Below are 25889 nucleotides of genomic sequence, written 5' to 3' on the forward strand. Positions count from 1 at the left end.
ATGTTTGATGGCATGTGTCATCCTTCTGAAGGCATTTCTGAATACAAATTTTCAGATGGTATTAAAGTTGTATTGTCCCCCAAAACATGACAAATGAAGATCAATTAAATCAAATTTTGAATAGACCATATTGTAGCTATAATAAAGTTGTTCACTTTCGCCGAAAAAAAATCCGAAAAAATTATTAATTTCGCTAAGAAAAAAGCAAAATAAGTTAATCAATTTTCCCAACTTGTCAGCTCAAAAATTAGGCCGATAGAGCTAACTCATAAATATGCATGATATGTTAATGAGCATCGACACAGCTGGGATCTGATCTAACAAACATGGATGATGCACGTTGTATACAACAGAGAGATCGACGCGCGGCTCGACTGGGGGTTTCCCCTGATCGTATGTAAAGCTAAGCTGTTAATTTGTCGGTAAGTAGGCCTAGACGGTTATTTTAAATATAATAATTATATATATAACGCAAACTAGACAGACGTTTGTAATAACAGGAAGGTAATTAATTAACTTAGCCTGGGATTTTTCAGGGCTAGGCCTAGAATAATACTACATGCATAGGCCTAGGCTAGTAGTAGTAGTAGAGCAGGCAGACTGCTGGGACAATCGGGTCCCTGCAGAAAATGCCCAGCTAGGCCCTATACATTGTACTCTTCATAGACTGGCCTAGGCCAGGCCATCAATCCGAAAGTACAGCCAAAAACATTTTTTCAGGGAAAATGGTTACAATACAACTTACAACAAGCCTGAAGTTGAGAACCTTCCTCCAGCAGCACTATACAAGTAGACAGAGGGGAAAAGTCAGCTTAGCCATTTTACAACACAAACTACTGTTCTTCACCATGTTACTCTGTACTGTAGTAAGTCAAATATTTGTTTTCTCTTTATTAAGTTGTAATGTGTTTTACCATAGAAAGTTATTGTACTTATTTGTCAAAGCAAGCAATTTCACTAGCCCACATTTTGCACTAAATGTGCATGATCTAGGCCTATTTCTAAATACCAAATTCCAGGTTTTCGTACTTTGCCGAAATTAAAAACTTAAGATTTTGTGAAATATTTAACTTATTTATACATCATTATTTAAAAAATTTTATTTATACTTTATAGACATTGAGCTGATGAAGACTGGAACAGAGGTCACAATCGTACTTCATAAAGACAACTGATAGACTCTGTATTGGAATATGATTTGATATTGCAAGACAAATATTTGTGATGCTGCATTCGGCCAATATGTTCCTGTTCAGCTTGTAAAATGTTGTATAATTTTTTTTATAAAGCAATAATATTTGTACAATATATTATTTTGTAAACATAACATTCAATAAGTAAAAAATACTACTACAACAGTACACAGAATAAATTCTTCAATTTTACTTACACTTCATAATGTTACTGTAAATATTACAGTGCAAAAGGAGTTAATAAAAAATATATATATATACAGTTACAGTATATCTTATTGAATTCCTGTATTGTTTTTTGTGTCAATTTGTCTACTAATATCAATGTGTTGATTGTGGCAGTAATTACGGCAGCTATAGTCTTCTAAGATCGCTCATATCCATTACAAAGTGTCATTTTAATAGTAAGAAATGTTTCAATAAATTGTGAATGTTGCCACTGTACGATACATTTTGTGTTTCTCACTACTTCACTTGCTCTTATTGTTCAATCAATGTTAATACCTGAAAAAAAAGAAGACATTTGTGTCAAAATATCTGCAGAAAATATTTTTAAAATACTGTACAGTAAACATCCAAAACAATATTTAGATTTATTTGGTAATTTTCTCTGCAGAATAGATAGTTGAAATCCTAACAAATTAAACCAATTCATCATGATGGAAAAAAAATTATAAAACAAAAATACATCCCTCCTGGTGGTGGTCTAGCCCTAGCTAGCAGTGTACTGCCTAGCCTAGGCCTACTACCTCTACTTCTAGAAACAGGAGGCAGCAGTAAGGCTACTCAAGACTGCCTGCCATGTGGTTGTGCTAGTATGTAGTAGACTAGTACAGTAGCAGAAAATTCGGGCCTAGGCCTAGCTAGGCCTCTCCTGCTAGCGAAACAAAAACTCACCTAAATGAATAAGATTCAACATAAAAGTTACCAACTGCAGTTCTACTTAGTAGTCTGCTAGCTATAGTTTTCGTGTTTTCTTCAAGATCGTCTGGTGTCACTACTCGACTCTCTCTATGCATTGCTATCGTCGCGTTGTTGGCTGTTCTGTTTGGTTAGGAGAACCATCATCCACATGATGTATCCATACAATATGAATATTTATGAGCTAACTCAGGTCAAAAGTTAAATTAAACCGGAACACGTTTGTCTTCCAGACAAATAGCTTCCGGTTGGTTAATTTTTGCTTTAAATTACGATTTTCTCGAGTAAATAATTTTTTTTTTCGATCCAATTTGAGTTCAAAGTGAATAACTTTTATGTGCAATTAAAATGGCCTATTCAAAAATATTTAAAAAAAAAATGTTTTCAGGGGGACAATAAATCTTTAAAGCATTTGTGCCACTGTACCATTGGTCCAACTCAACATGTGCTTCTCAATCAACCTCTTGAAGGATCTCACTGAATATAAATCTATTGTATTTTTTTTGCATGTACTAAAAAACCAGAAACTGGTCGTGAATTGGTTACTTATCGGCCATTTTCACGACAAAACTTTTGTGAATTGGAAAAATAAAGTACAAATAAATACTTTACTGTAAACATGTTATGTTATAAAGACTGACGCACATACCATCGTATTAAAATGCGCATGTCATGGAAAAAACCAAAATTACAAATTAAATTACATTTACTGTATACAGTAAACGTGTCGTGTGATAGAATCAATGATGTGAAGGGCTATATGTTACTGTATAGTAAACGTGTCGTGTGATAGAATCAATGATGTGAAGGGCTATATGTTACTGTATAATCGTAGTATTAACTATTAAAATAATACCATACTTGCCTATACCTTCCTTCTATCATGGAGGAAAAGATCCATATGATCAACGGCATCGTTGGTACTAGTATTTGCTTTCACTCAGTAGTATCGAATAAAGTTTGACCACGCCCAGGCATCATGGTACAGTACTTTTTAGTAATATAGAAAGCGACGTCCTTTGTGTTTACCTACAGTACGCGATAAAGTATGTAAAAAAGCTATTGCTTATCAGTGTAATAGGCGCGCATGTACTGGAAATTGTTATTTGACCCTATGACCACGCCCAGGCATCAATTGTACAGTACTGTATTCTCACTTAGCAATAAGGGTATAAAAAGAACAAAAAAAAAACATTTTTGACACAATGTGTGCATGCAAAATACCGTCTGTACAGGGCTAAGAAAAGAGCAATTAGTGAAAGCATTATTTTTAAAATGTCTATCGTACCAGATTGAAACATTAAAACAAATGTATTTATGTTATATATATATCGCTATCTTTATTTCCATATAACATAAAAATACAATATCAAAAATTTAAGTGCCATGGCAACCAAAAAGTTGAATTGGAGCACTTATTTATAATTTGTTAAAATACAGTATAAGTATAAAAGCCATACATAATAAATATTGCAAGAAGAAAACAAAGCAAAAGTGCCTCAGCAACACGTAAAGCACTACACATAGAAAGGCAGCGCAAGGACCAGAGCAATGCCCCCAACCACTGCAAGCAAGGACCAGAGCAATGCCCCCAACCACTGCAAGCAAGGACCAGAGCAATGCCCCCAACCACTGCAAGCAAGGACCAGAGCAATGCCCCCAACCACTGCAAGCAAGGACCAGAGCAATGCCCCCAACCACTGCAAGCAAGGACCAGAGCAATGCCCCCAACCACTGCAAGCAAGGTCCAGAGCAATGCCCCCAACCACTGCAAGCAAGGTCCAGAGCAATTCCCCCAACCACTGCAAGCAAGGACCAGAGCAATGCCCCCAACCACTGCAAGCAAGGACCAGAGCAATGCCCCCAACCACTGCAAGCAAGGTCCAGAGCAATGCCCCCAACCACTGCAAGCAAGGACCAGAGCAATGCCCCCAACCACTGCAAGCAAGGTCCAGAGCAATGCCCCCAACCACTGCAAGCAAGGTCCAGAGCAATGCCCCCAACCACTGCAAGCAAGGACCAGAGCAATGCCCCCAACCACTGCAAGCAAGGTCCAGAGCAATGCCCCCAACCACTGCAAGCAAGGACCAGAGCAATGCCCCCAACCACTGCAAGCAAGGTCCAGAGAAATGCCCCCAACCACTGCAAGCAAGGTCCAGAGCAATGCCCCCAACCACTGCAAGCAAGGTCCAGAGCAATGCCCCCAACCACTGCAAGCAAGGACCAGAGCAATGCCCCCAACCACTGCAAGCAAGGTCCAGAGCAATGCCCCCAACCACTGCAAGCAAGGACCAGAGCAATGCCCCCAACCACTGCAAGCAAGGTCCAGAGCAATGCCCCCAACCACTGCAAGCAAGGTCCAGAGCAATGCCCCCAACCACTGCAAGCAAGGACCAGAGCAATGCCCCCAACCACTGCAAGCAAGGTCCAGAGCAATGCCCCCAACCACTGCAAGCAAGGTCCAGAGCAATGCCCCCAACCACTGCAAGCAAGGTCCAGAGCAATGCCCCCAACCACTGCAAGCAAGGACCAGAGCAATGCCCCCAACCACTGCAAGCAAGGACCAGAGCAATGCCCCCAACCACCGCAAGCAAGGACCAGAGCAATGCCCCCAACCACTGCAAGCAAGGTCCAGAGCAATGCCCCCAACCACTGCAAGCAAGGACCAGAGCAATGCCCCCAACCACTGCAAGCAAGGACCAGAGCAATGCCCCCAACCACTGCAAGCAAGGTCCAGAGCAATGCCCCCAACCACTGCAAGCAAGGACCAGAGCAATGCCCCCAACCACTGCAAGCAAGGACCAGAGCAATGCCCCCAACCACCGCAAGCAAGGACCAGAGCAATGCCCCCAACCACTGCAAGCAAGGTCCAGAGCAATGCCCCCAACCACTGCAAGCAAGGACCAGAGCAATGCCCCCAACCACTGCAAGCAAGGTCCAGAGCAATGCCCCCAACCACTGCAAGCAAGGACCAGAGCAATGCCCCCAACCACTGCAAGCAAGGACCAGAGCAATGCCCCCAACCACCGCAAGCAAGGTCAGGAAATCAAGAAAAATACATAATGATATAATGTTCGCTGTATTTACACTACAGTACACTAGATAGCTAGCTATTTCATCTATGCTAGACCTATATGTGTATTTTAAATATATTTGAATTTCAAATTGTGCATGGAGGTTTACTCATCTTCTGTAAACAACAATCGTAGTTAGTTAGTCATTGCACACACTCCCACATGCGGACATAACTCATTTTACTGCCAAATGATTTACTGCACCAAATGTGACCCTTTGATAGCCTACAGTTTCTAGTACAATGCCTTCTGTGTGAGTTTGATTCTCCAGCACAGATAAATGAGTAATTCATTAATCATAATTAATGTTATAAGGCTCAGTACATGTTCTAGAATTGTTTACTAATTTCTATTTAGTTAAGTTTATCAGTTCTTCTTTAAATCAAGACTCACTTTTAACCTGTACAAAACAATCATCCTAACTTTGCCTTAAATCCTTAATTTTTCTTCATATCAAGTAATAAAGCATACCAACCAGAATGCTGTTGGGAATTTTTATGCATAAGTAGGTAGTAAGACATTTCTAATACAGAACTTATTAATTCTTCTAATAAATATTTTAGCTTTTTAAGCAAAAACAGGATTTTGAGGAGGATCATTCCATATGTTTGAAGCAAGATTTAATCTTTTCTCCAAAAATCAGCAATTATATGAAAACATACCATTACCACCAACTAAAGAAGCCCTGAACAACATGTTAAACATTATTTACTCTTTCCTGGTTGAACGGCCTGCCTATCATCAAGCTGGTTTTGTTTGGCCCAATGTTTTAATCAATTGCCTAAACACTTATCTGTTATTTAAACAATAAATGGGTCATACATTGTTCTGATTATTCAATCATACAGTAGCTCCTCCTTCCCCCCACACATTTTTGAGGGAAGGTCCCCTTATTTTCAATGCAAAACACCATGTTTTATACAGTATGTATATTTGCTGTAATATTGATTACGAGTCCAATTTCTAGCAATATGGAGTCGTAGTTAACTCAAATTATTAAAAGCAAATATTATTATTATGTGAATTTATCACATAATAATAATGATGACCTCGATTATACAAAACATTTTTTTTTAAATTTTCTTTTGTATAGGAACCATTAATTCTATAGATAATGCAGAGTTCAACATTGTAGTAGTGTAATTCTTATCTTTGCACATAAATTTGTAGGCTACATTATAGGCTACAGTTTGTGTAATAAACGGGAACCCCAGTCTACTTGACAAGGAGCTAATTTTAATCCCCTGAAAAACATTATACCGGTATCATAAAATGAGTAAATTTTTCAGGTCTATATTCCAAAAGTTTGTCTAAGAAGAAACAATCCTTAAACACAATAACACCACTGCATCCTTACGTAGTCTTATTTCATTCCTTCTGAAGGAAGTTCGGTACAGAGATTTTTTGTGACTAAAAGAGATTTTTTACCCAACCATGGTGAGGCAGAGGTAGTAATGTCTCTTCACCAAGTCCATCAATCCCAAAACACAGAAACCAAGTACTAGTAATTCTAAAGTAACTGAAGTAATAATATTTGTTCATATCAGTCGTTTAATTTTCTGATAAACTGTGGACACGTACAATATAGTTTATAATTATTTAGTCTCCTATCAATTAAATTCTTTGACATGACTATATTGATGTATAAACCGATTAAAACAACCTACAATAGCTGAGCGAGCCGGGCATGTTGATAATCTTAAGTTACATAATAATTTTATTGCTCGGACCGATTCCTTTAATAACTCTGTATTTAACTTTAAAACTAAAAAAGATTTTTTATTGACACTTGGTAAAAGGTTAATTCTTATCAAGGGTCAACTTTTTGTGCACTAAAAATGGCATGTTTTACAAGAAGTTATGTACGCATGCACATTTACAATTTCAAAATGCTCAAAATTATTTTCTACAACTTTCTACGCGATTTATGACATCATTTTAATTTAAAACACGCGTTTTAGTTGAAAAAGTTTAAAAATATTGTCAAAATTATGCCTATTTTGAATCTATTATAGCTCCTCAGGATCAACAGTGACTCCAAACTTTTTTAACTTACACTATAGACCCATTCCCTACGTTTTTTAGATCAAATTTAAGGTCACAAACTACATTTAATATAAATATAAATACTATATGGTCCTATTGAGAAAATATTTTTGTTTTCCTTCTGTAATTCACCCACTTTTCGATTGCTTGTGAGGCCAAAATAAATGGAAGACTCCTAACTTTTCAGAGAAATATTGGGTTTCCCCCCAATTTGTATCAACGGAGTCTGGCAAAAACAGAAACACAATTAATGCAGCAACTATACAACATAAGGTTAGGCCTATAGCTAGTGTACAAAGACCGCCCACGAGACATCACCGCGAGATACAGGGAGTGCATTGTTTCTTTCTTTTTATCATAATTTACCATAAAACGTACATTTAAGACAAGGAATTACCTAGTTTAATGTTTTTAAATGTAATATATATGCATTATTTCTACAAAATGTCACAAATTGTAGGGAATGGGTCTTTAATATGTAAGCAGATATGTTGTAGATATGAATTCATGCAGTTGTGAAGTCATCGTATGGCCACACGAATGTAAAATATAGGATTTTTTATCTCTTTCGTTATTGCTCATCACATTCAATAGAGCGCACATCGCCTATCCGTATTCCATTTCCCAGAGATTTTAATATTATCTAGGTCAATCAACTGTCTTTCGCATGAGTTAAAAATATTTAAATTCTTATGACGTCATCATGTCTAGAAATTTAAATAACGTGGGTCACTTATTTTAATCTTTACAGTAAATTTCAATCTGTTATAGCTCATCAGAATAAAAAGTGATATTCATGATGACGTTTTCTGGATTGTAGATACAAATTCATGTGAACATTTTGCCAATCAGATGTCGTGACGTCATCATATGGCCAGTTGAATAAAAAAAGTTGTATGTTCATCTTATGCGTCACATTTAAAAAAGAGTGCGCATCTATATTTTACGTATTCAAATTTCTTCTACACGTTAATATGTTGTTGCTGAGATAATTTCCTTCCAAAATTGCTGTCTTCGTGTTTCATTTTGATACCGTCACCATTTTAAAAATTGAAATAAATGGCGGATCCGGTAATTTCACCTATTTACACTGTATGTAATATGTTTACAGATTATACTGTGTACAGTATACTGTATACTATTACTATGACACAAAATAGACAGAATTCAGCACTAACAACATATATGTATGTATGTATGTATTATACCTACAGTAACCTAGCGTTTAATGTATATTTGTGTATTTAGTTGTAATCTTCTGAATTTGTATAGTATATCTTTTTTTTTGTATATTTCATGCCAATTTCAAATGAATTTCCATTAATATTAATATGGACAATAAAATAGTATCAGTATATTATATTCTTCAGATCAGGTCATAATGCCATAATTTTTTTCTGTGTGCAATATTCCAACGTATGATGTGCATGTGGCGTTTGTCGTGCGGATAACTAACAAGTTCATATCTTCTTATCAATTTTTGTAATATTTTCTTAATACAATGACCATCATCATCACCTTTAAACCTCCGCATTCAACTGATACATGTATTTTTGTTGTAAAACAAATTATTGATTTATACAACCGTTACGGTGGGTATCCCAGTATATGCTTGTTCCCTTGACTCAAGCAAAGCCTTTGATAGAGCTAATAACTGGACGTTCTTCTCATCTGATAGTTTCCCAGTTACAAATGGTGTTAGATAAGGAGGTGTTACAGTATGTGTCTTATATAATATCTATGTTGAAAATGAATGCCCATTGTCATTGAATATGCATTGCGGATACACTTTTTTATCGTGCTGTGCTAGTTCAAACAGTCACTGTCATGGACAGAGTAGTGAGTGTTGGCTTCACTGACAAGATGTGACCCTAATGAGAGAAGTCCATTCATTATTTAAGGCAGATTTTAGCATGAAATGGGTGCTATAAATATGGGGTATTATTATTATTTGTTAATAGTAATTTTGACTTGTATTTGTGAGTTTAAAGTAGCTATACAGTAGGCTTATACAATATTGTAATTTCAAGTTTTAAGCATTACAGTACATTTCGGAATTAACTTCATCCATTTGCAAATTAATGAAGGCCCATTGTCAATGAAAGTATATTTTTTCTTTTAATCACATTTCTCAATTTTTTAAACAATATAAATTTTCACATCAATACTGTTTTTAAATTAAGTGATCGATGGTAATCTTTAATTTACTGATATATGATAAACCGTATTTAGATCTATCTCCAAATTAGCCAATTTATTTGGTTCCAAATAAAATAGGTTCAGTTTCATTGTCAATAAAAGTATATTTTCTCATTAAAACTACAGTGCAGTTGATGCAAGTTGATCATTTACAAATTACCGCCTATCAAACACACACAACAAAACATTACAGGTTAACTTGTTATAACAGTTGGCTCATCATGGATTTCTTTTTATTAAGCAAAGGCATTTGCTTAATATTATGCCTTACACCAATAGTACACTCTGCCCAGTACAGTATTGTTTCGAAACATGCTCTTTTGGGCTGGAAGTATAAATTACAAAATATCAACCGCGTTCAGTGTTTATTGGAGTGTTCAAGAAAAATCTACTGTTTGTCGGTCAACTACAGAGAAGACAATTTAACCTGTCAAATCAACACACTACAACAAGATGAAAACAAGGTTGAAAATTTCAAACAAGTTGATGTATATAGATACTTTGAAAAGGTAAGATTATAGATCAACAAGTAACATAATAGTTAGAATGTCATATATGTCAAACATCCCAAATTCCATTTCCACATTGTTCATTTGTGCCTAAATAGGAACTTAAATGAAAGAAACAACATGCAGTAACTGTACCTCGTCAGAAATGCTGAACTCTTTCAAAGTGAATAGTGATGTTCTTTTTTGTTTTACCAGAGTGCTTCTTTAGTGTTGTCTGTTACAATAGCCTGAGTGCTAATAATAAAAAGAAACTTGACCATTATAGTTAATGAAAACTACAAGTAAAGTAATAGGTAGAAATGTCAATGTTATTGATGTAATATACAGGCGAGATGTTATTAGCCAAGTTAAGAAAAAAATGAAGGATAGCTCACACCTGTTAAATAATAAATTATGTAGTTAATAATTCAGGTAGAATCCGGCCATTAAAATGCAATACTACTCGATGTAGGAAATCAGTTGTCCACAACTCAATACATGTCTCCAACTCAACATTTCAAAGATGTTAAGTTTTTTTATCCCTCTTGTAACCATGTACGTTTTCTAATTTTAGTGTTTTTATATACATTGTATTGATATTTATTACTGTTAAAGTGTTAAGTTTTTCTGTTTTGTGTGTGTAATATAGGCATCAAGGACAATTTCATGTTTACCTTATTGTGGTCATGACAATAAAGATTTATCTTATCTTTATATCTGTTTGCTTTGTGCATAAATATTATGCATTATTTTGCCAACATCATTTGAATAAATACGTTGTGTACCATATTAGGATAAAATTTCAAAACTTATTAAATAAAATATTAGGAACATTTCTAACTGGTTTTTTTTTCTTTTTATAAATTAAAACAAAATAATGTTTCAAATACATGCTTAATGTATTAGTTTTGTTTTTATTTCAGGTCTTGAATCAAGATTTTAAGAAACGTAAGTAATAATAATTAAAATGATTTATTTTTGAGAGTTCAGTCCCATAGTTTCTGTTTCTAATACTACTATTATTATAACATTACTGGTATATTGTTTGTTGAAACTTATTCCTTGTCATATTTCAGATTATGTGTATCACAATTCAAATAACTTGGTTACACTTGAAGATGCCTATGAGGTATGTAAACAAAATTTGGGTACTCTAGCATCCTACCAACATCTTGAAATATTTCAACCTTGATTGGACAACTGTACTGAAGGCTGGCTTATAAGTGGTGAGATTGCATTCACAGAATTGACCGGTGACAAATGCGCATTGAAAATACCAAATCTACATGCTATCGTCTTTCCCTGTAAGTCGTATCTCAGCGGATACTATTGTTACAAGGAGTACAATCACTCTTTGAATATTGCTGATAATATTTCACCTGACCAGCGCATAATTCGAGTGACCGTAAACGAATCAAAAAAACTGACCGCTAGTGAATCTGAGGAGTGTTGTAGAAACCAATTTGGTGGTCGGCTGGCGACTCCTTTTGAAGTTTATGAAACTTGGAAAAAAGGTGTAGATGTTAACACATTTGCTTGGTTCTCTAGAGGTCTGGCAGGAAACGCTGTTTCTCATAATATTCCCTCTGAATACTGGTATTATAATACTGCTAATCAAATAATATTGGAAGACCCTGAACAAGAATATTTTGGCATGTGTTACATTCCTATTGAAGGCGAGATCCTTACAAATCCATACCCTTTTCCCGCTCATGGTGTTGTGTGTGTCAATAGCTTTTCTATTTGCAGTCTTGATTATTATGAGGCACAAAACAGATGCATTGGCCATGGAGGTAAATTAGCCACAAGAGCACAAGTTCAGGCTGCTTATGAATCTGGACTTGATGTTTGTCGATTAGGGTGGGTTGAAAGTGAAGAAGTGCTTTACCCTGTTACGGTTTCTAGACAAGAATGTGGTTTATTTGTAGGTATTAGTTCATATGGTGTCCGACCACTTAACGAAAGCTACTGTGGCTTTAGTTATTTCTAAACAAACACTGGATTCCAGAATCACTATACAATGAAAGTATATAGAAAGTTTACATATCTGCATGTGGCCTGAATGATTTCAAGACAGTACTGTGTGTGGTCAACTAATTCTATCAACCAGTCATCCATGAAGATCTGATGATGACTTCCATAACTGGACTGGGTAACGGGACGATTTATAAGCATAAAATAAGCTTTTTTCCCCAAACTTTATAAATAAAGACTGTAAAAAAATACTAAACTCTATAAAACAAATTTGAAAAATTGACTTGTGAAATTTTCTCACCATCCAATAAACATTCATTATTTGTAAAAGAGTTCAATGCAATTTCAAATTAAAATGTCATTGCAGAATAAACTGAGGCAAATGTACATTTATATATAAAAGATGTAAGAATTAGCTAGAACAACAAATTTGAAATCTAAATTAAATACAAAAAAATACATCTTCAATATCATGAATATACAAACAATAGATCTGGCCACTACACCCTCAAAGGTGTAGTACTAATAGACTAGGATATTAATTCACTCACAGCTCAGTGTATATTTACAGTATAAGGATAACTTTGACCATGGAGAAATAAGTTAGTTTCTCCATGCTTCGACCAATGATTCCTTGTACAATACCTTATGCTATATTTGTGTATTTAACAAAAAAAAATAATTGTTATTACTTGGTTTAGAATCAGAAGAATTTTACATTTGTAAAAAAATATCTTGTATCTTGTATTGTAAACACATAGATTGTAAACAATTAATTCAGCATAACTTTGTTTGGATTAAAATAAATGACAATAAACTGTTGAAGACGTCTTTTGTGATTCTATACATGTAGGTACTGAGTATATATTTACCATTTCAGCAAATAAATCCCATACATATGTTACTATTGAAGTTAAAACGGTTAAATCAAATCAATGGTACAAATTACAAAAATAGATGGTAAATATCTTCTTGATGGTTTTCGTTTTCTTCTTTCAACTTTTTCAGAAGACTGACAAGCTGTAATTCGACAGACTGACACATAGAGGGCCAGTTAAAGGGTCATATATGTAACTACTCAGTTGGTGTGCGCCTTTGTCTCCGTTGATCTTTTATTGTCTTCATATCCAAATTGCCTCTTTATGCATCGGCAGTGGTGTCTCATTCTCTGTCAATAATTGGAGTGGACTGTATGACCTGCTATGGCTGATTTACTTAATTCTCTCTCCGATTTTCTGCAGTTTTGACTGTAATTCTGTATCTGTTACTTTTTCGGTTTCTTTTTCGTGTTCTTTTAATCTAATTCCAACGCATTGACTCGTTTCATGTATTAGTATGGTCGCAATTTCTGCAAGGTCAACACAGTTAGCTACCTATGCCTTGTAATTGGTGTAGTGAAGGATTCATGGCTGTGTGGATGTCAAACTGAACACTTTGCTAACTTGGTCAGGCAAACCAGCAACATAAGGGATGACAACAAAACTTATCTGCGATGTTAACTTTCTTCTTGGATGTTTCTTTTTGTTGTACTGTATTTGTTGTTTTGCTTGCTTGAACGGCCAACTAGGGTATCTGCATCTGGCTAGTGCTGATTTGATTTTTCACCTCTTCTGTTTTTCTATCCTCGTCTGAAGTAACGTGTTATACGGTCGAAAAGTGTTTTTACAATGCCATATTTTTTGTGTACTGGATGGTGAGACTCAAAGTGTAAGTATTGGTCAGATTTATCACGTTGCCGAACAACAAAGGCCCATTTACACTAGGACTATAACAATTGAAAATAAATAGATAAGCATGCATTTTTCTTACATAAAACAAAAGAAATTTGAATGGTTTTTCCTAGAACTATATAGAATAATCATTTACACTGTCTTAGATAAAAAAATATTTCTTAAAACCCAGCCAAATGACGTCATGATTAATAAAAACGATAAAATCGTTGTATTGTTACGATATTATTGATCTTCAATCAATCATGACATCATATGATTGGAAGTGTGAAAATATCTTTTTCATCAATGGAAGCACAGATGGTTATTCTATAGTTATTGGATGAAAACTTGTTAGTTTTCTTTTATATGAAAACTACATGCATATGTACAGTATTAATTTTATCTAGAGGTCAGTCTGCAAAATGCAGTTGTGTGGGTTTTGTTCTGGATTTGGTAGCTTTTAGATTCACCGATTACTTTCCTAAACGCTTAAGAAATCTCATTTTGATTGATCCTTGTCTTAAATGTATGTTTTATGGTAAATTATGATAAAAAGAGAGAAACAATGCACTATCTAAGTGGCTCACGAATGTCCTCTTGACCGTCTTAGGCCTAGTTTAGCTAGACTCAATTGTGTCCTAGCTGGTAAATAGCGGTAACGTACGAACACCGTACGCTAGCTGTAGGCCTAGCCTGACGTCTCATTGCTAAATTAATTGTCTTTCATTTTTTGGCAAAATCTATTGATACAAATTGGGGAAGACTTACTGTATTATTTTCGCTGAAAAGTTACGTTTTTTTTATTTGTTTACCTTTCACACGATCGATCGAAGTGGGTGCATCACATCACAATATGAAAATATCAGCGGCCAATGCATGTTGGGATTTATAGCTGGCTGCTATAATTATTAGAATCGCCTTATTTTTCACATTTTTAACCGTTTAAAAATGAATAAAATTATCGCAATAGGTTCATATGTATTTTTACATAAAATGTAGTGTGTGACCTTCAATTAGGTCTTTTAAGTTCCATATCATAAATTCATACACTTAATGTATGTATTCAAATGAAGTTTTATTTCATTTTGTAATTTGTTGTGTTAAATTCTAAACATTTGGTTCTTAAATCAGTTCATTGCTGATTGGTAAAGCATGAATATAGGCAACTCAATGCATTTATATAACCACTTGAGTGTTTTTGTTTCCAGACAATTGCGCACTTGCAATTTTTAAAATGGACACATTGACAGATAGTATGAAATGCTGTGTGTGCCAAAATATTTATCTTTTTACCAATATTAGGTTGAATCACTGTCTAATCTAATCATGCTTTAAATTTTTTCCCAGATTTGATTTTGTGATCACTGTATCTGCGATTGTTGGTGTTTTGACTAGCATATTTGATACTGACCTTTATTATGTTGTGGTTCTACGACCTTTGAGGTTGCTAAGGTAATAATGACTAAATTATTCAAAATACAGACAATAGTCAATTTTTACTATTTTGGTATCGTTGGATACAACACAATTTATTTCATTTAGGCCTATTGTTAAAATAAAATTAAATAAACTAAAAATCATTCATGAACTAATAAACTGTAAGATAAGGTCAAGATGAGAAAATGTTCTGCAGATAAATGATAAAAATACTGATAAGAATAATGGTAACATAAAAATGATATTGATAAAACATACAGATTTTACTAGGTCTTCTTTGTGATAAACATATTTTATCATACAAACCTTTAAACATGTTAAATTTTTAAAGGTTATTCAAGGTAAAAAAGCGTTATCGAGATGTCTTGGCGACTGCGTATGTGTTGCTTCCCAGATTGTGGAGGTTTGTTCATTTTTAACAATTGTTTATTAATAAAAAATATTAAACATACAGTGCCTCACATGCCACTAAACATCAATAAGAGGCAATATGGATATCTTGCTAGGGTTCCTAAATTTGCTTTCAAATATATTAATATATTTTTTATATTTATTCATTTGAACGTGGACCTTTTGTATTGGTGGCAGTCCATGACAATCAGTGTACTAAATAATTATACAATAACAATGCACACTGAACATTATAAAATATACACACACTTACTGTAAGTGGAAGCATTACAAAAAAAGCAATACTAACAATATAATTATAACAATATAATTAGATACTTTTATTAATTTACTAAAAAAGTAATAACAATATACTTCATCAATTGGACCATACATTCATAACAGCAGAAACATAGCCCTCTTTGGTAAGCTAATCATTTACCCTTAGGATTAAAACATTCTCTAATATCTAATTGATAAAGGACATTATTTTTCACCCATTTGGCCCTTCAACCTATACAAATCTAGAAGAAGAGTTTCTATCCATATGACCTTACAGTGCACTCATTAAATTAACAAACCTCTTTTTAAAATATTTTCCACAGCGTTTGTATAGTGTTAGTAATTATGTTTTACTTTTATGCTATTATTGGAATGGAACTTTTTCATGATCTTCCTCTTGAGAACTGTTGCCAGTAAGTATAAAATAGAATTATTATTCTCTGTTATTTTATAATTTTTCTCTAGTCAAATGTGGTTTTCTTAAGCTCTGTCTGCACTATCAAACTAGTTTGCATAAAAAAAGTGTGATGTGCCTAAATATGGTATTGATATGCCCATGGTAGTGAAATGAGATCATCATGTAAATAGGCACATCACATTTTTGAATAAATGCATTTGTGTACCTACATGTACATTAAAATGTGAATCTGTCAAATTTCAATTTACTAACAACGATTGTATACAGCGGAAATATTGTTTTATTAACATACAAAAGTGCTATATCAATCCTTTCCATTTGATTAGTTGATTTTGTATCTTGTGCCATTCAATATTTGTTCTACTTATCAAGTGATATTTAATGGTTCTAATAAATGGTCCTATTGCACATTCAGCTTTTTGTATGAGTTTTGAGAAGTGTGTGCAATTCATGCGAGAGTTACTTTTGGGCGTTAACAGTCAACCTTACAATTTATTGACAATTTTGGACCTTAGGAAGTTCTGGTTGTTTGTTAGAGTTTCTTATTTTAACTCTTTTAACACATGATTATATATATATTGACCATTCACTCTTTTTTGTCACCATCTGTCTAATAAATGGAAGTAGAACTGTTAGTGGTATTCTGTCTTTTTATATTTTATACTTTTTTTATTTTATTTTTTTCAGAAATACTTCTGTAGAAAATTACTACAGCAACTCAACGCAATTTATGGAATATTTTTATCTAAACAATTTCAATGATATTATTTACAGTTATGGTAAGATTTAATCAATCATTCTATGTAAATCTTTGAGCAGTAGCAAGGTAATTCTGATATTTGCTCCTAAATTTCAAAATGTGTTAATTGTATGACAAATGTCTTCTTTGACAGTGACCTTATTTGAACTTATGGTTGTCAACAATTGGCATATCATTATGGTAAGTAAATTTATTAATTTCAATACAATAATGATATTTTTGTAAATTATGTGCTTATTTAAAACAGGCCCATTGTTGCTCATTATACAAGTGAGGATTTAAAATATTATAGGCTATGTAATCTGGAGACTGTACTTTATGTTAAAATGGAGTCGAGGAATATGTATACATGTATCACAGGGAAATGTTTTGAACAACATTTGAACAGTAAAATTTCAACCAATACATTGTAAACCACATCCCACCAAGTTAAAGCAGGCAACATTCTGTACCCTGAATACAAATACTGCTTCATGTCTGCAGTTGATAATATACCGTAACCATTAACCCATCAGTTAAAACGTGGGATATTGTATTTAAGTACTGGTTTAAATATATTTTTAAACAACATGGCATTGAAAAACCAATAAAAGTATGAAGCTAAATTATATTTGATATGCTTTAACTTTATCCATTGCTATTTATTTTTCAGAATGGTGTAGCTGAGGTGAGGAGTGAATGGAGCAGAGTGTATTTTATTGTCTTTTATTTGTCTAGTATGGTAAGGATTTCAAATTACAAAACATTTGAATCTTTAATATATCAATTGCTCTATACTATTTTGTTTATGAATTTATTTTTAAGGTACAGATAATTTGATAAAGTCCGATCAATTATAAGTTTAATGAAGCCACTAAAAATTAATTAATAATAATTAATTAATAAAAATATAACTGTAGATCATATTGTCACATTATAGAAGTACAATTTAATTCATATAACTTTCTATATTGTTCATGCATTAAAATACTTAGCGTATTCAAATGAAAACTACTGTATAACTGACAATGATTTGAAAGTGATTGCTTATTTGATACTGTTTACAGTATTGAAACTTGTTTTGATCTATTTTAGGTTGTTGTTACGATAATAATTGCATTCATCTTGGAAGCGTTTATCTTTAGAATGCAGTATAAACACAACGCAGAGAACACAACTGAACAACAAGATATTAACACCAATGGTATTAATTTACTTTATTTATGCATCTTCAATCTTATCTTTTGTAAGAAACCACATTCCTTATTCCGAGAAATTGACTGCAAGGTCACATGACCATACAATTATGCATATTACCTGTTTGGTTTTCTCTCCACCATGGGCCTACACTTTACCCACCCTAAAACAATACAACAACATGAGAAACCTGTTCAGTAATTTTTTTTTATATTTCAAAATCACCATTTTCCTTTAAAAAACCACTGCACAGAGGTGAGATTAACACCATGTGTTATTATCATTTTACACAAATTTATAATATTGTCTTGTTTAGCTGACGCAGTTGTTGAATTTGAGGCTTCAATCACTCCGACAGAAATTGAAAAACACTTTCCAGATGCCATAAAGGACCTTAACGTGATGCTACTTCTACAGCAACTTAGAACAACAGTAAGTTAATTTTATAATTCTCTATCACTTGATTTCATACTTATCAATTTACCTTTATTTTGATCATTCTGTGTTATAGTACACCTGAGATTCATTTGATTGGAGGAATGTGTGTCACATGATATTTAATAACTGCTCCATTAAATTCCTATGTCATCAGACATGCAATTGTGATGCAAGTTGTACGTTATAATTATGTGTGCTCATTCTAGTTAAATTTAGCAACCATGCGCAATAAATCAACCTGTAGTGTGCGCTGTCTACAATTTTACTTTTTCGATTGGTTTAGGTCTTTGACTTTAAACTAGGTGTGTTATAAAACAAATAATGAATGTTTTATAATCAGTAAAAGATTTTCACCTTTTCATAATGAAATGTACAATTATTGCACTCATAAACATCCATTATTTGTATATTGTCTGAATATCAAAACAATGCTTAAAGCTCTGTCTACACTATCAAACTTTATGTGACAAAAAAGTGTGATGTGCCTAAATATGGTAGTGATATGACATCATCATGTCCATATATGGGCACATCACATTTTCTTGTCACATAAATAAAGTTTGATAGTGTAGACAGAGCTTTAGGTCATTGTAAACCAGATAACCAGCCTATAGCCAACATTTTCCCAGGGGTTTATTTTTCCACAACAGGGGAAACAATTTAGGCTAATTTCCTTATACAATCATTGCTGGTCTAGCCAGAAAAATACTCTTCATGAAAAGGTGTACAGGCCTGATACAGTATATCTACAATTTAATGTCAAAGACATATAACATATAATATAAAGATATTTCTTTCTAAAAATATTTTGCATGTTCCTCACAATGGGACTTAAATCCCATAACGTCCAAGGCCACCAAGCCTCGCTCTGATGGATGAACCAAAGTTATGATATTTTTAAGGGTTTGCGTCATCAGAGGTTTCGGCCAATGTTTTATCTAGTCAGATAGTAAAAATTTGATCAAAAGTATAATATTCTCTAGTGTATTCAGTTCAGTTACATCAGAGAAGGGCAAAACATTTGAATACTTGATTCACTGTTTAAACCATTTTAGTTAGTAGTCAAATATAATATAATAGCACCCCACTTTTTACATACAATTGGGCTGCTCAAATCTAGCCCTATAGCCAGGCCATCATTGTGAGATCAGTGTTCCAGAGTGCTAGTTGATTTTGATGATTAAAAGTGTTATTTTTTACCAGGGGATAACTACATTCAAGGGATATCGACAGAGAACCAAAGCTGACTTAAACAAAACAATGTATGCTGAAGAGATGAAGGTATTGTAATGTAATGATATAGATTTATAATTGAAAAATCAACCTTATTATCACAATTCAATTGAGTTCAATTGACAATTGCTTGGCCTACAGTAATGTTGATTAAACATCCTCCTTTGGAATTCATTCTATTATTTATTTATACTATGCAATTGTCATAACCATTAGACCACTGGGGCTTTCATGGTATTGTTCAAACTCGATTGGATAGTGACCCTCTAACACTCTTGGCGTGGTACGTCAGAAAAGCACTAGATACATGTGGCTGCATTGCACTTAGTATACTCTTAACCCAACACTAACCATCATGTTTTACCTACTTTGTGTTAAAGGGTTAGATCATAAAGGCTTCCTCTACATTCTTTAAGTATACAAATATTGACTGGACAGGGGAGCGTGGTGGATAGTATTTATAGCCCAAGGGGATTTAGAGTGTATAACATACAAATATGACAGAGTTTATTGAGTATACAAATAGATTGTTTATGTTATGATTGGAAAAATCCCATCCTATAACTTAACTCCTAATGTTATATATTGTTGGGTATTGATTTTGTACACAGTTATAATAATGACTACTGTATGTATTGACAGGGTAGCAGGTTATGTGCTTTATGTAACTAAAGACCAACTTTGTTCAATCAAATGATATTCTGTGTATGATAATTATCCATAACAGGAATGGATACAAGAGAATGATAGAAAGCTAGGCCAAGAACTGCGAATATTCCTTGGAGAACAAATCAATCTACAGTCACTTAGGCCATCTCCTGAAGGTAGAGATCGTTCAGATAGCCCAAGTCATTCAACGTGTATGAGGCCTACAACGACACAAGTCACAGTGCACGCTCATCATTCAAGTATTGACCATGAACAATCGCAAGTCATTTAGCAAGAATCTAAGCAAAAATTCTCGCTTATTGAATTGAAAACAATCACTTAACCACATGTATTGTATATTTATATATAATAATGTAGTCAGTTAGTATTCAGTATATTTGCACTCGCATACAGTAATTGTGGTCGATATGAATGCTACCATTACTAGACTGGTACAGGTATGTGCAATTGCACTACATCTATTTTAATAATAGATTATTTTTTTCAATGCAAATTGTGCTTCTAGTATTACTGTCCTCCTCAGTCCTCAGTAAATAAAAGTAAGTGTTTCTTCAATGCATTGCATTACATCTCACTGTCCTAAAAAAAACCCATTGAATTCTATCTTAATTTACTTTATTAACCTAATTGTGTAACACTGGGTCCGCCCATGAACTGTATTCAAATAATATTTTCTGAAATACTTTTTATTCAGCTCACATTTTCACCATGTCAAACATTATGTGCAAGTCACTTTGCAGATGATTACAAATTACTTAATAATAATAATATAAATAAATGTTGGTTTATTAATTTATGAAGGCGGTTGTAGCTTTGCATAGTGGAGTTGTTGCTTGATTTTCAATATGCTTGGCTACCTTCCCATGTCATAGGTCCAAATCCTCATGACAAGAAGCAATGTTAATGTACTTTAGAACTTGTGTTTATGTTGCCAAAATTAAATATTGGGATGTTTTATAAACAAAAAATGTTCAAACTATAAATCTAAAGCATCTATAGTATGTATTATAATAATATAAAGTAAACTTTATTATAAGATAAAAGGTAGAAATGTGTTTTGTTAACATTCCACGTATTGTTATTATTTTCTTTAAGCTTATAATTTCATAAATTACAATCCAGTTTTAACATTCCCTTTTAAAGCCTATTGTGAAAATCTATTAGAAATTAATTTAAAATGGAAATGATATGACTTATACTGAATGTGTGGTAAAATAAAACAGTGAAATGTTTCCTAAAAAATTATAGATAAATATAAAAAGGAAGGAACACCCAAAATGTTTTTAGGTCAGTAATTTATATTGAGAAATATACTACCTTTTGTTTTTTTCTTTTTTTTTTCTTTTTTAAAGGACTGACCCAACATCGACAACATAAATGAAATTTAACATGCACTAGATGTTATGATATATTTTCACTAAATGATTTAATAAGAATTTCATATTCTAGTTTTATGATAGCTTTATAAAATAAGGCCACGATGTAATATAGGCCTACTGTTTTAATACAGCATACTATTGTGTTCTGTTTAAAATGCATTTTTGCCACGTTTTTGTCTATCAGGCCTATCACTACAGTGTTATTGAGGTTATTTACCTTTGTGTACCTGACAAATGGTATATATGGTATATTGAACAATATTTTCATGTGCAATATTTATATTCTAATGCTAACAAATATTGTTACATATTGGACACATTTACAAGTAATATGAAAATAGTTTTTAGTATCATATCAAGTGTATAAAGTGTATGTATTCAGTAAAATAATTTAGGCATAAGGCAGCCTATAGGCTCTCCAATTATGTGTATCCATGTAATGGATAGAATTGTGTACTGTTAGCCTTCTAGGCTGATATAGTTTTGTGCTCTGCTAGTTTCATATTGAACATTTTAGTTATGAAATGGAATTCAGTAACAGAAAGAGAGATTACATACTTATCATAATTTGTACAAAAACAAAAGAGAGGGATTTATTTATTTTTCAATAAAAAGTGCTATTGCTATGCCGCAATATTGGTGTACCTGTAAAATATATCGTCAGTTTATTATTGATAAAAATATATGGAATTCACGAACAAAATTATGATTTAGTAAATTTATATTAGAAACTGAATGGGAAAAGGTACTGATGAGGAAGTTGGCCATTTAAATCTATTGCCCAGTTTGAAGCCTTTAGGGCACAACATTTTTTAGAACCGTGCATTGGAGTATGAGGATCAGTAGGACCTCTACCAATTGATGTGTGGAGTGGAGTAAATAATCACAAAAAAATACAAACAATATCAGCTGAAACATCCTCGCTTGAGAGCGCTGAGTTAGTACACACAGCAGGTATATTATGTAGTTGTTTTTTGATAACAGAGAACTATCACTTATGCCATCCTCGTATATAATTAATTTCGTACGGAAAATACATTTATTGATTATATCATTAGGTAGAGTATCATTCTTATAATTAATTATCAGTAATATATATAATTTTTTAAATGTTAGGAATATATTTTAAAATAACTATAAATAGATACATAATTTCACAAACACGAGATGTTCTTTTCTGCCTGAAACCTAGGCCCCTAGTAGGCCTCCTTCTCCTCTGCTCTCACTTCGTTCGTTTCGCTACCTGATCCATGCAGGCCTAGGCCTAGGCTAGACTGGATATTAAGATTGCAAGCCAAAAAGGTAGATTTAGAAGCATATTTTATTGATTACCCATCATAAGTGTCACCCTTAACAGATAGTTAAGCTATGTTTGTAGGTCATAGCTTATTTTAGACAATATTTTAGCCTCCAAAAAGGGCAGATTAGGGCCTAGCTAGGCTAGGCCTAGCCTTAGGCTAGCCTAGGCCTAGGTAGGCTAGCATCTCTCTACTCTAGCTAGTAGCCTAGGTAGGGTTAGGGCTACTAGGCCTATAGCCTAGGCCTACTACTAATAGAGCTAGCCTAGTCTAGCTAGGCCTAGTAGGCTACTACTACTAGTACTACTACTACTACTAGCTAGGCTAGGCCCACCTGGTTAGGCCCTACTAGGGAACTGGTAGGCTAGCTAGCTAGGCCTACTTACTAGCTAATAAGTAGCTAGGCCTAGGCTAGCCTAACTAGCTAGCTCTATGTATTCTAGTTAGAGCCTAGGCCTAGACTAGTTTATTAGGCCTTAGTTTAGGCTGATTATGCCTGCCTAGGCCTAGTTAAATAAATAGGCATATAACCAGGCTCAGTCTAAACACTCTAGGCCTATCTATATGAGACCTGTGCTATTAATTATAGGACTAGGCCTAGGGCCTTGCTAGCTAGCCAGCAGAATGGTATAGAGAGGCATAGGCCTAGCTAGGGATAGGCTGGGGGGTCATAGACAGCCTATCTATATAAAATATTAGTGTGTAAAGTTGATTTCATTGCTAATGGCAAGGTATTAGGCCTGTTTATTTTCAGGTTGAAAGCAATGGGTAAAGAGAGATTCAATTCTACAACAAAAGAGACAAAAGTCAAACTCAAACTGATAATTAACAATGTTTCCAGTTAATTAATGTTAATTATTTTGATAGATTGTAGTGACCCTAACTACCTTACTGTTTGTGTATGGCTGTAATATTATATTAAATGTCATCACAATTAGTAAGGTTGTGAGGCTTCACAATTTCAAACAACTCTTCTTGTGTCTCTTCTTCATGTGGATGGATTAAAAAGTACTGTGAGTATTGTACAGAAGAACAAACTCTTTATATGAATATATCATCATCAATCGCAATATCAAATATAATCAGTGTAGTCAAAATTTGATAACTTAGCATGCATCTTATAATATCTACATCATCAATAATTAATATTAATACTCTACATCACATTGTTGGATATGATCAGTGTACTGTAGTCATAATTTGATAACTGAGCACGCATCTTTTAATATCTACATCATCAATAATTAATATTAATACTCTACATCACATTGTTGGATATGATCAGTGTAGTCATAATTTGATAACTGAGCACGCATCTCTTAATATCTACCTTATCAATAACTATTAATAATATCCTATATCACAATTTTGGATATGATCAGTGTAGTCATAATTTTATAACTGAGCACCCATCTTTCAATATCTATTTCATCAATAATTATTATTAATAATCTATATCACATTGTTGGATATGATCAGTGTAGTCATAATTTGATAACTGAGCACGCATCTTTAAATATCTACCTCATCAATAATTAATATTAATAATCTATATCACACTGTTGGATATGATCAGTGTAGTCATAATTTTATAACTGAGCACGCATCTTTAAATATCTAAATCATCAATAATTAATATTGATAATCTATATCACATTGTTCGATATGATCAGTGTAGTCATAATTTGATAACTGAGCATGCATCTTTTAATATCTACCTCATCAATAATTAATATTAATAATCTATATCACATTGTTGGATATGATCAGTGTAGTCATAATTTTGATAACTGAGCACGCATCTTTGAATATCTACCTCATCAACAATTAATATTAATAATCTATATCACATTGATGAATATGATCAGTGTAGTCATAATTTGATAACTGAGCACGAATCTTTAAATATCTACCTCATCAATAATTATTATTAATATCATATATCACATTGTTAGATGTGATCAGTGTAGTCAGAATTTGATAACTGAGCATGCATCTTTTAATATCTACCTCATCAATAATTATTATTAATATCTTATATCACATTGTTCGATATGATCAGTGTAGTCATAATTTGATAACTGAGCACGCATCTTTTAATATCTACCTCATCAATAATTATTATTAATAATCTATATCACATTGTTGGATATGATCAGTGTAGTCATAATTTGATAACTGAGCACGCATCTTTTAATATCTACCTTATCAATAACTATTAATAATATCCTATATCACAATGTTGGATATGATCAGTGTAGTCATAATTTTATAACTGAGCACCCATCTTTCAATATCTATTTCATCAATAATTATTATTAATAATCTATATCACATTGTTGGATATGATCAGTGTAGTCATAATTTGATAACTGAGCAAAAATCTTTTAATATAGATACATCATTATTAATTAATATTAATAATCTCTATCATACTGTTGGATATGATCTGTTTAGTTTTTTAATATCTACCTTATCAATAACTATTAATAATATCCTATATCACAATGTTGGATATGATCAGTGTAGTCATAATTTTATAACTGAGCACCCATCTTTCAATATCTACCTCATCATTAATTAATATTAATAATCTATATCACACTGTTGGATATGATCTGTTTAGTTTTTTAATATATACCTTATCAATAATTATTATTAATAATTTATATCACATTGTTCGATATGATCAGTGTAGTCATAATTTGATAACTGAGCACGCATCTTTTAATATCTACCTCATCAATAATTAATATTAATATCATATATCACATTGTTAGATGTGATCAGTGTAGTCAGAAT

The 25889-nt window shown here is 33.2% G+C and overlaps 1 protein-coding gene and 1 long non-coding RNA gene across 3 annotated transcripts in view; both read left to right on the forward strand.

Moving 5' to 3' along the window:
- LOC144835076 (two pore channel protein 1-like) overlaps window positions 1-22434 on the forward strand; it is a 45461-nt gene extending 23027 nt beyond the window's left edge. Inside the window, exons 12-21 of the mRNA XM_078690100.1 lie at window positions 14955-15059; window positions 15376-15447; window positions 16040-16129; window positions 16822-16913; window positions 17028-17074; window positions 17547-17615; window positions 17969-18077; window positions 18387-18502; window positions 19712-19789; window positions 20469-22434. Of these exons, the coding sequence (XP_078546226.1) occupies window positions 14955-15059; window positions 15376-15447; window positions 16040-16129; window positions 16822-16913; window positions 17028-17074; window positions 17547-17615; window positions 17969-18077; window positions 18387-18502; window positions 19712-19789; window positions 20469-20681 (991 nt within the window). The 3' untranslated portion in view covers window positions 20682-22434. The remainder of the gene's footprint in view (window positions 1-14954; window positions 15060-15375; window positions 15448-16039; window positions 16130-16821; window positions 16914-17027; window positions 17075-17546; window positions 17616-17968; window positions 18078-18386; window positions 18503-19711; window positions 19790-20468) is intronic.
- On the forward strand, window positions 68-1642 carry LOC144835197 (uncharacterized). 2 transcript variants are annotated; one of them, XR_013611061.1, is made up of 3 exons: window positions 68-422; window positions 721-870; window positions 1117-1642. It is a non-coding gene; the product is annotated as an uncharacterized LOC144835197 (long non-coding RNA). The 2 variants fall into 2 exon arrangements; XR_013611060.1 differs by having other exon boundaries at window positions 721-866.
- Window positions 22435-25889: the final 3455 nt, after the last annotated feature.

The sequence above is a fragment of the Antedon bifida genome, chromosome 2 (assembly GCF_963402885.1).
Source record: "Antedon bifida chromosome 2, ecAntBifi1.1, whole genome shotgun sequence".
In the NCBI taxonomy this organism is placed as follows: Eukaryota; Metazoa; Echinodermata; class Crinoidea; order Comatulida; family Antedonidae; genus Antedon; species Antedon bifida.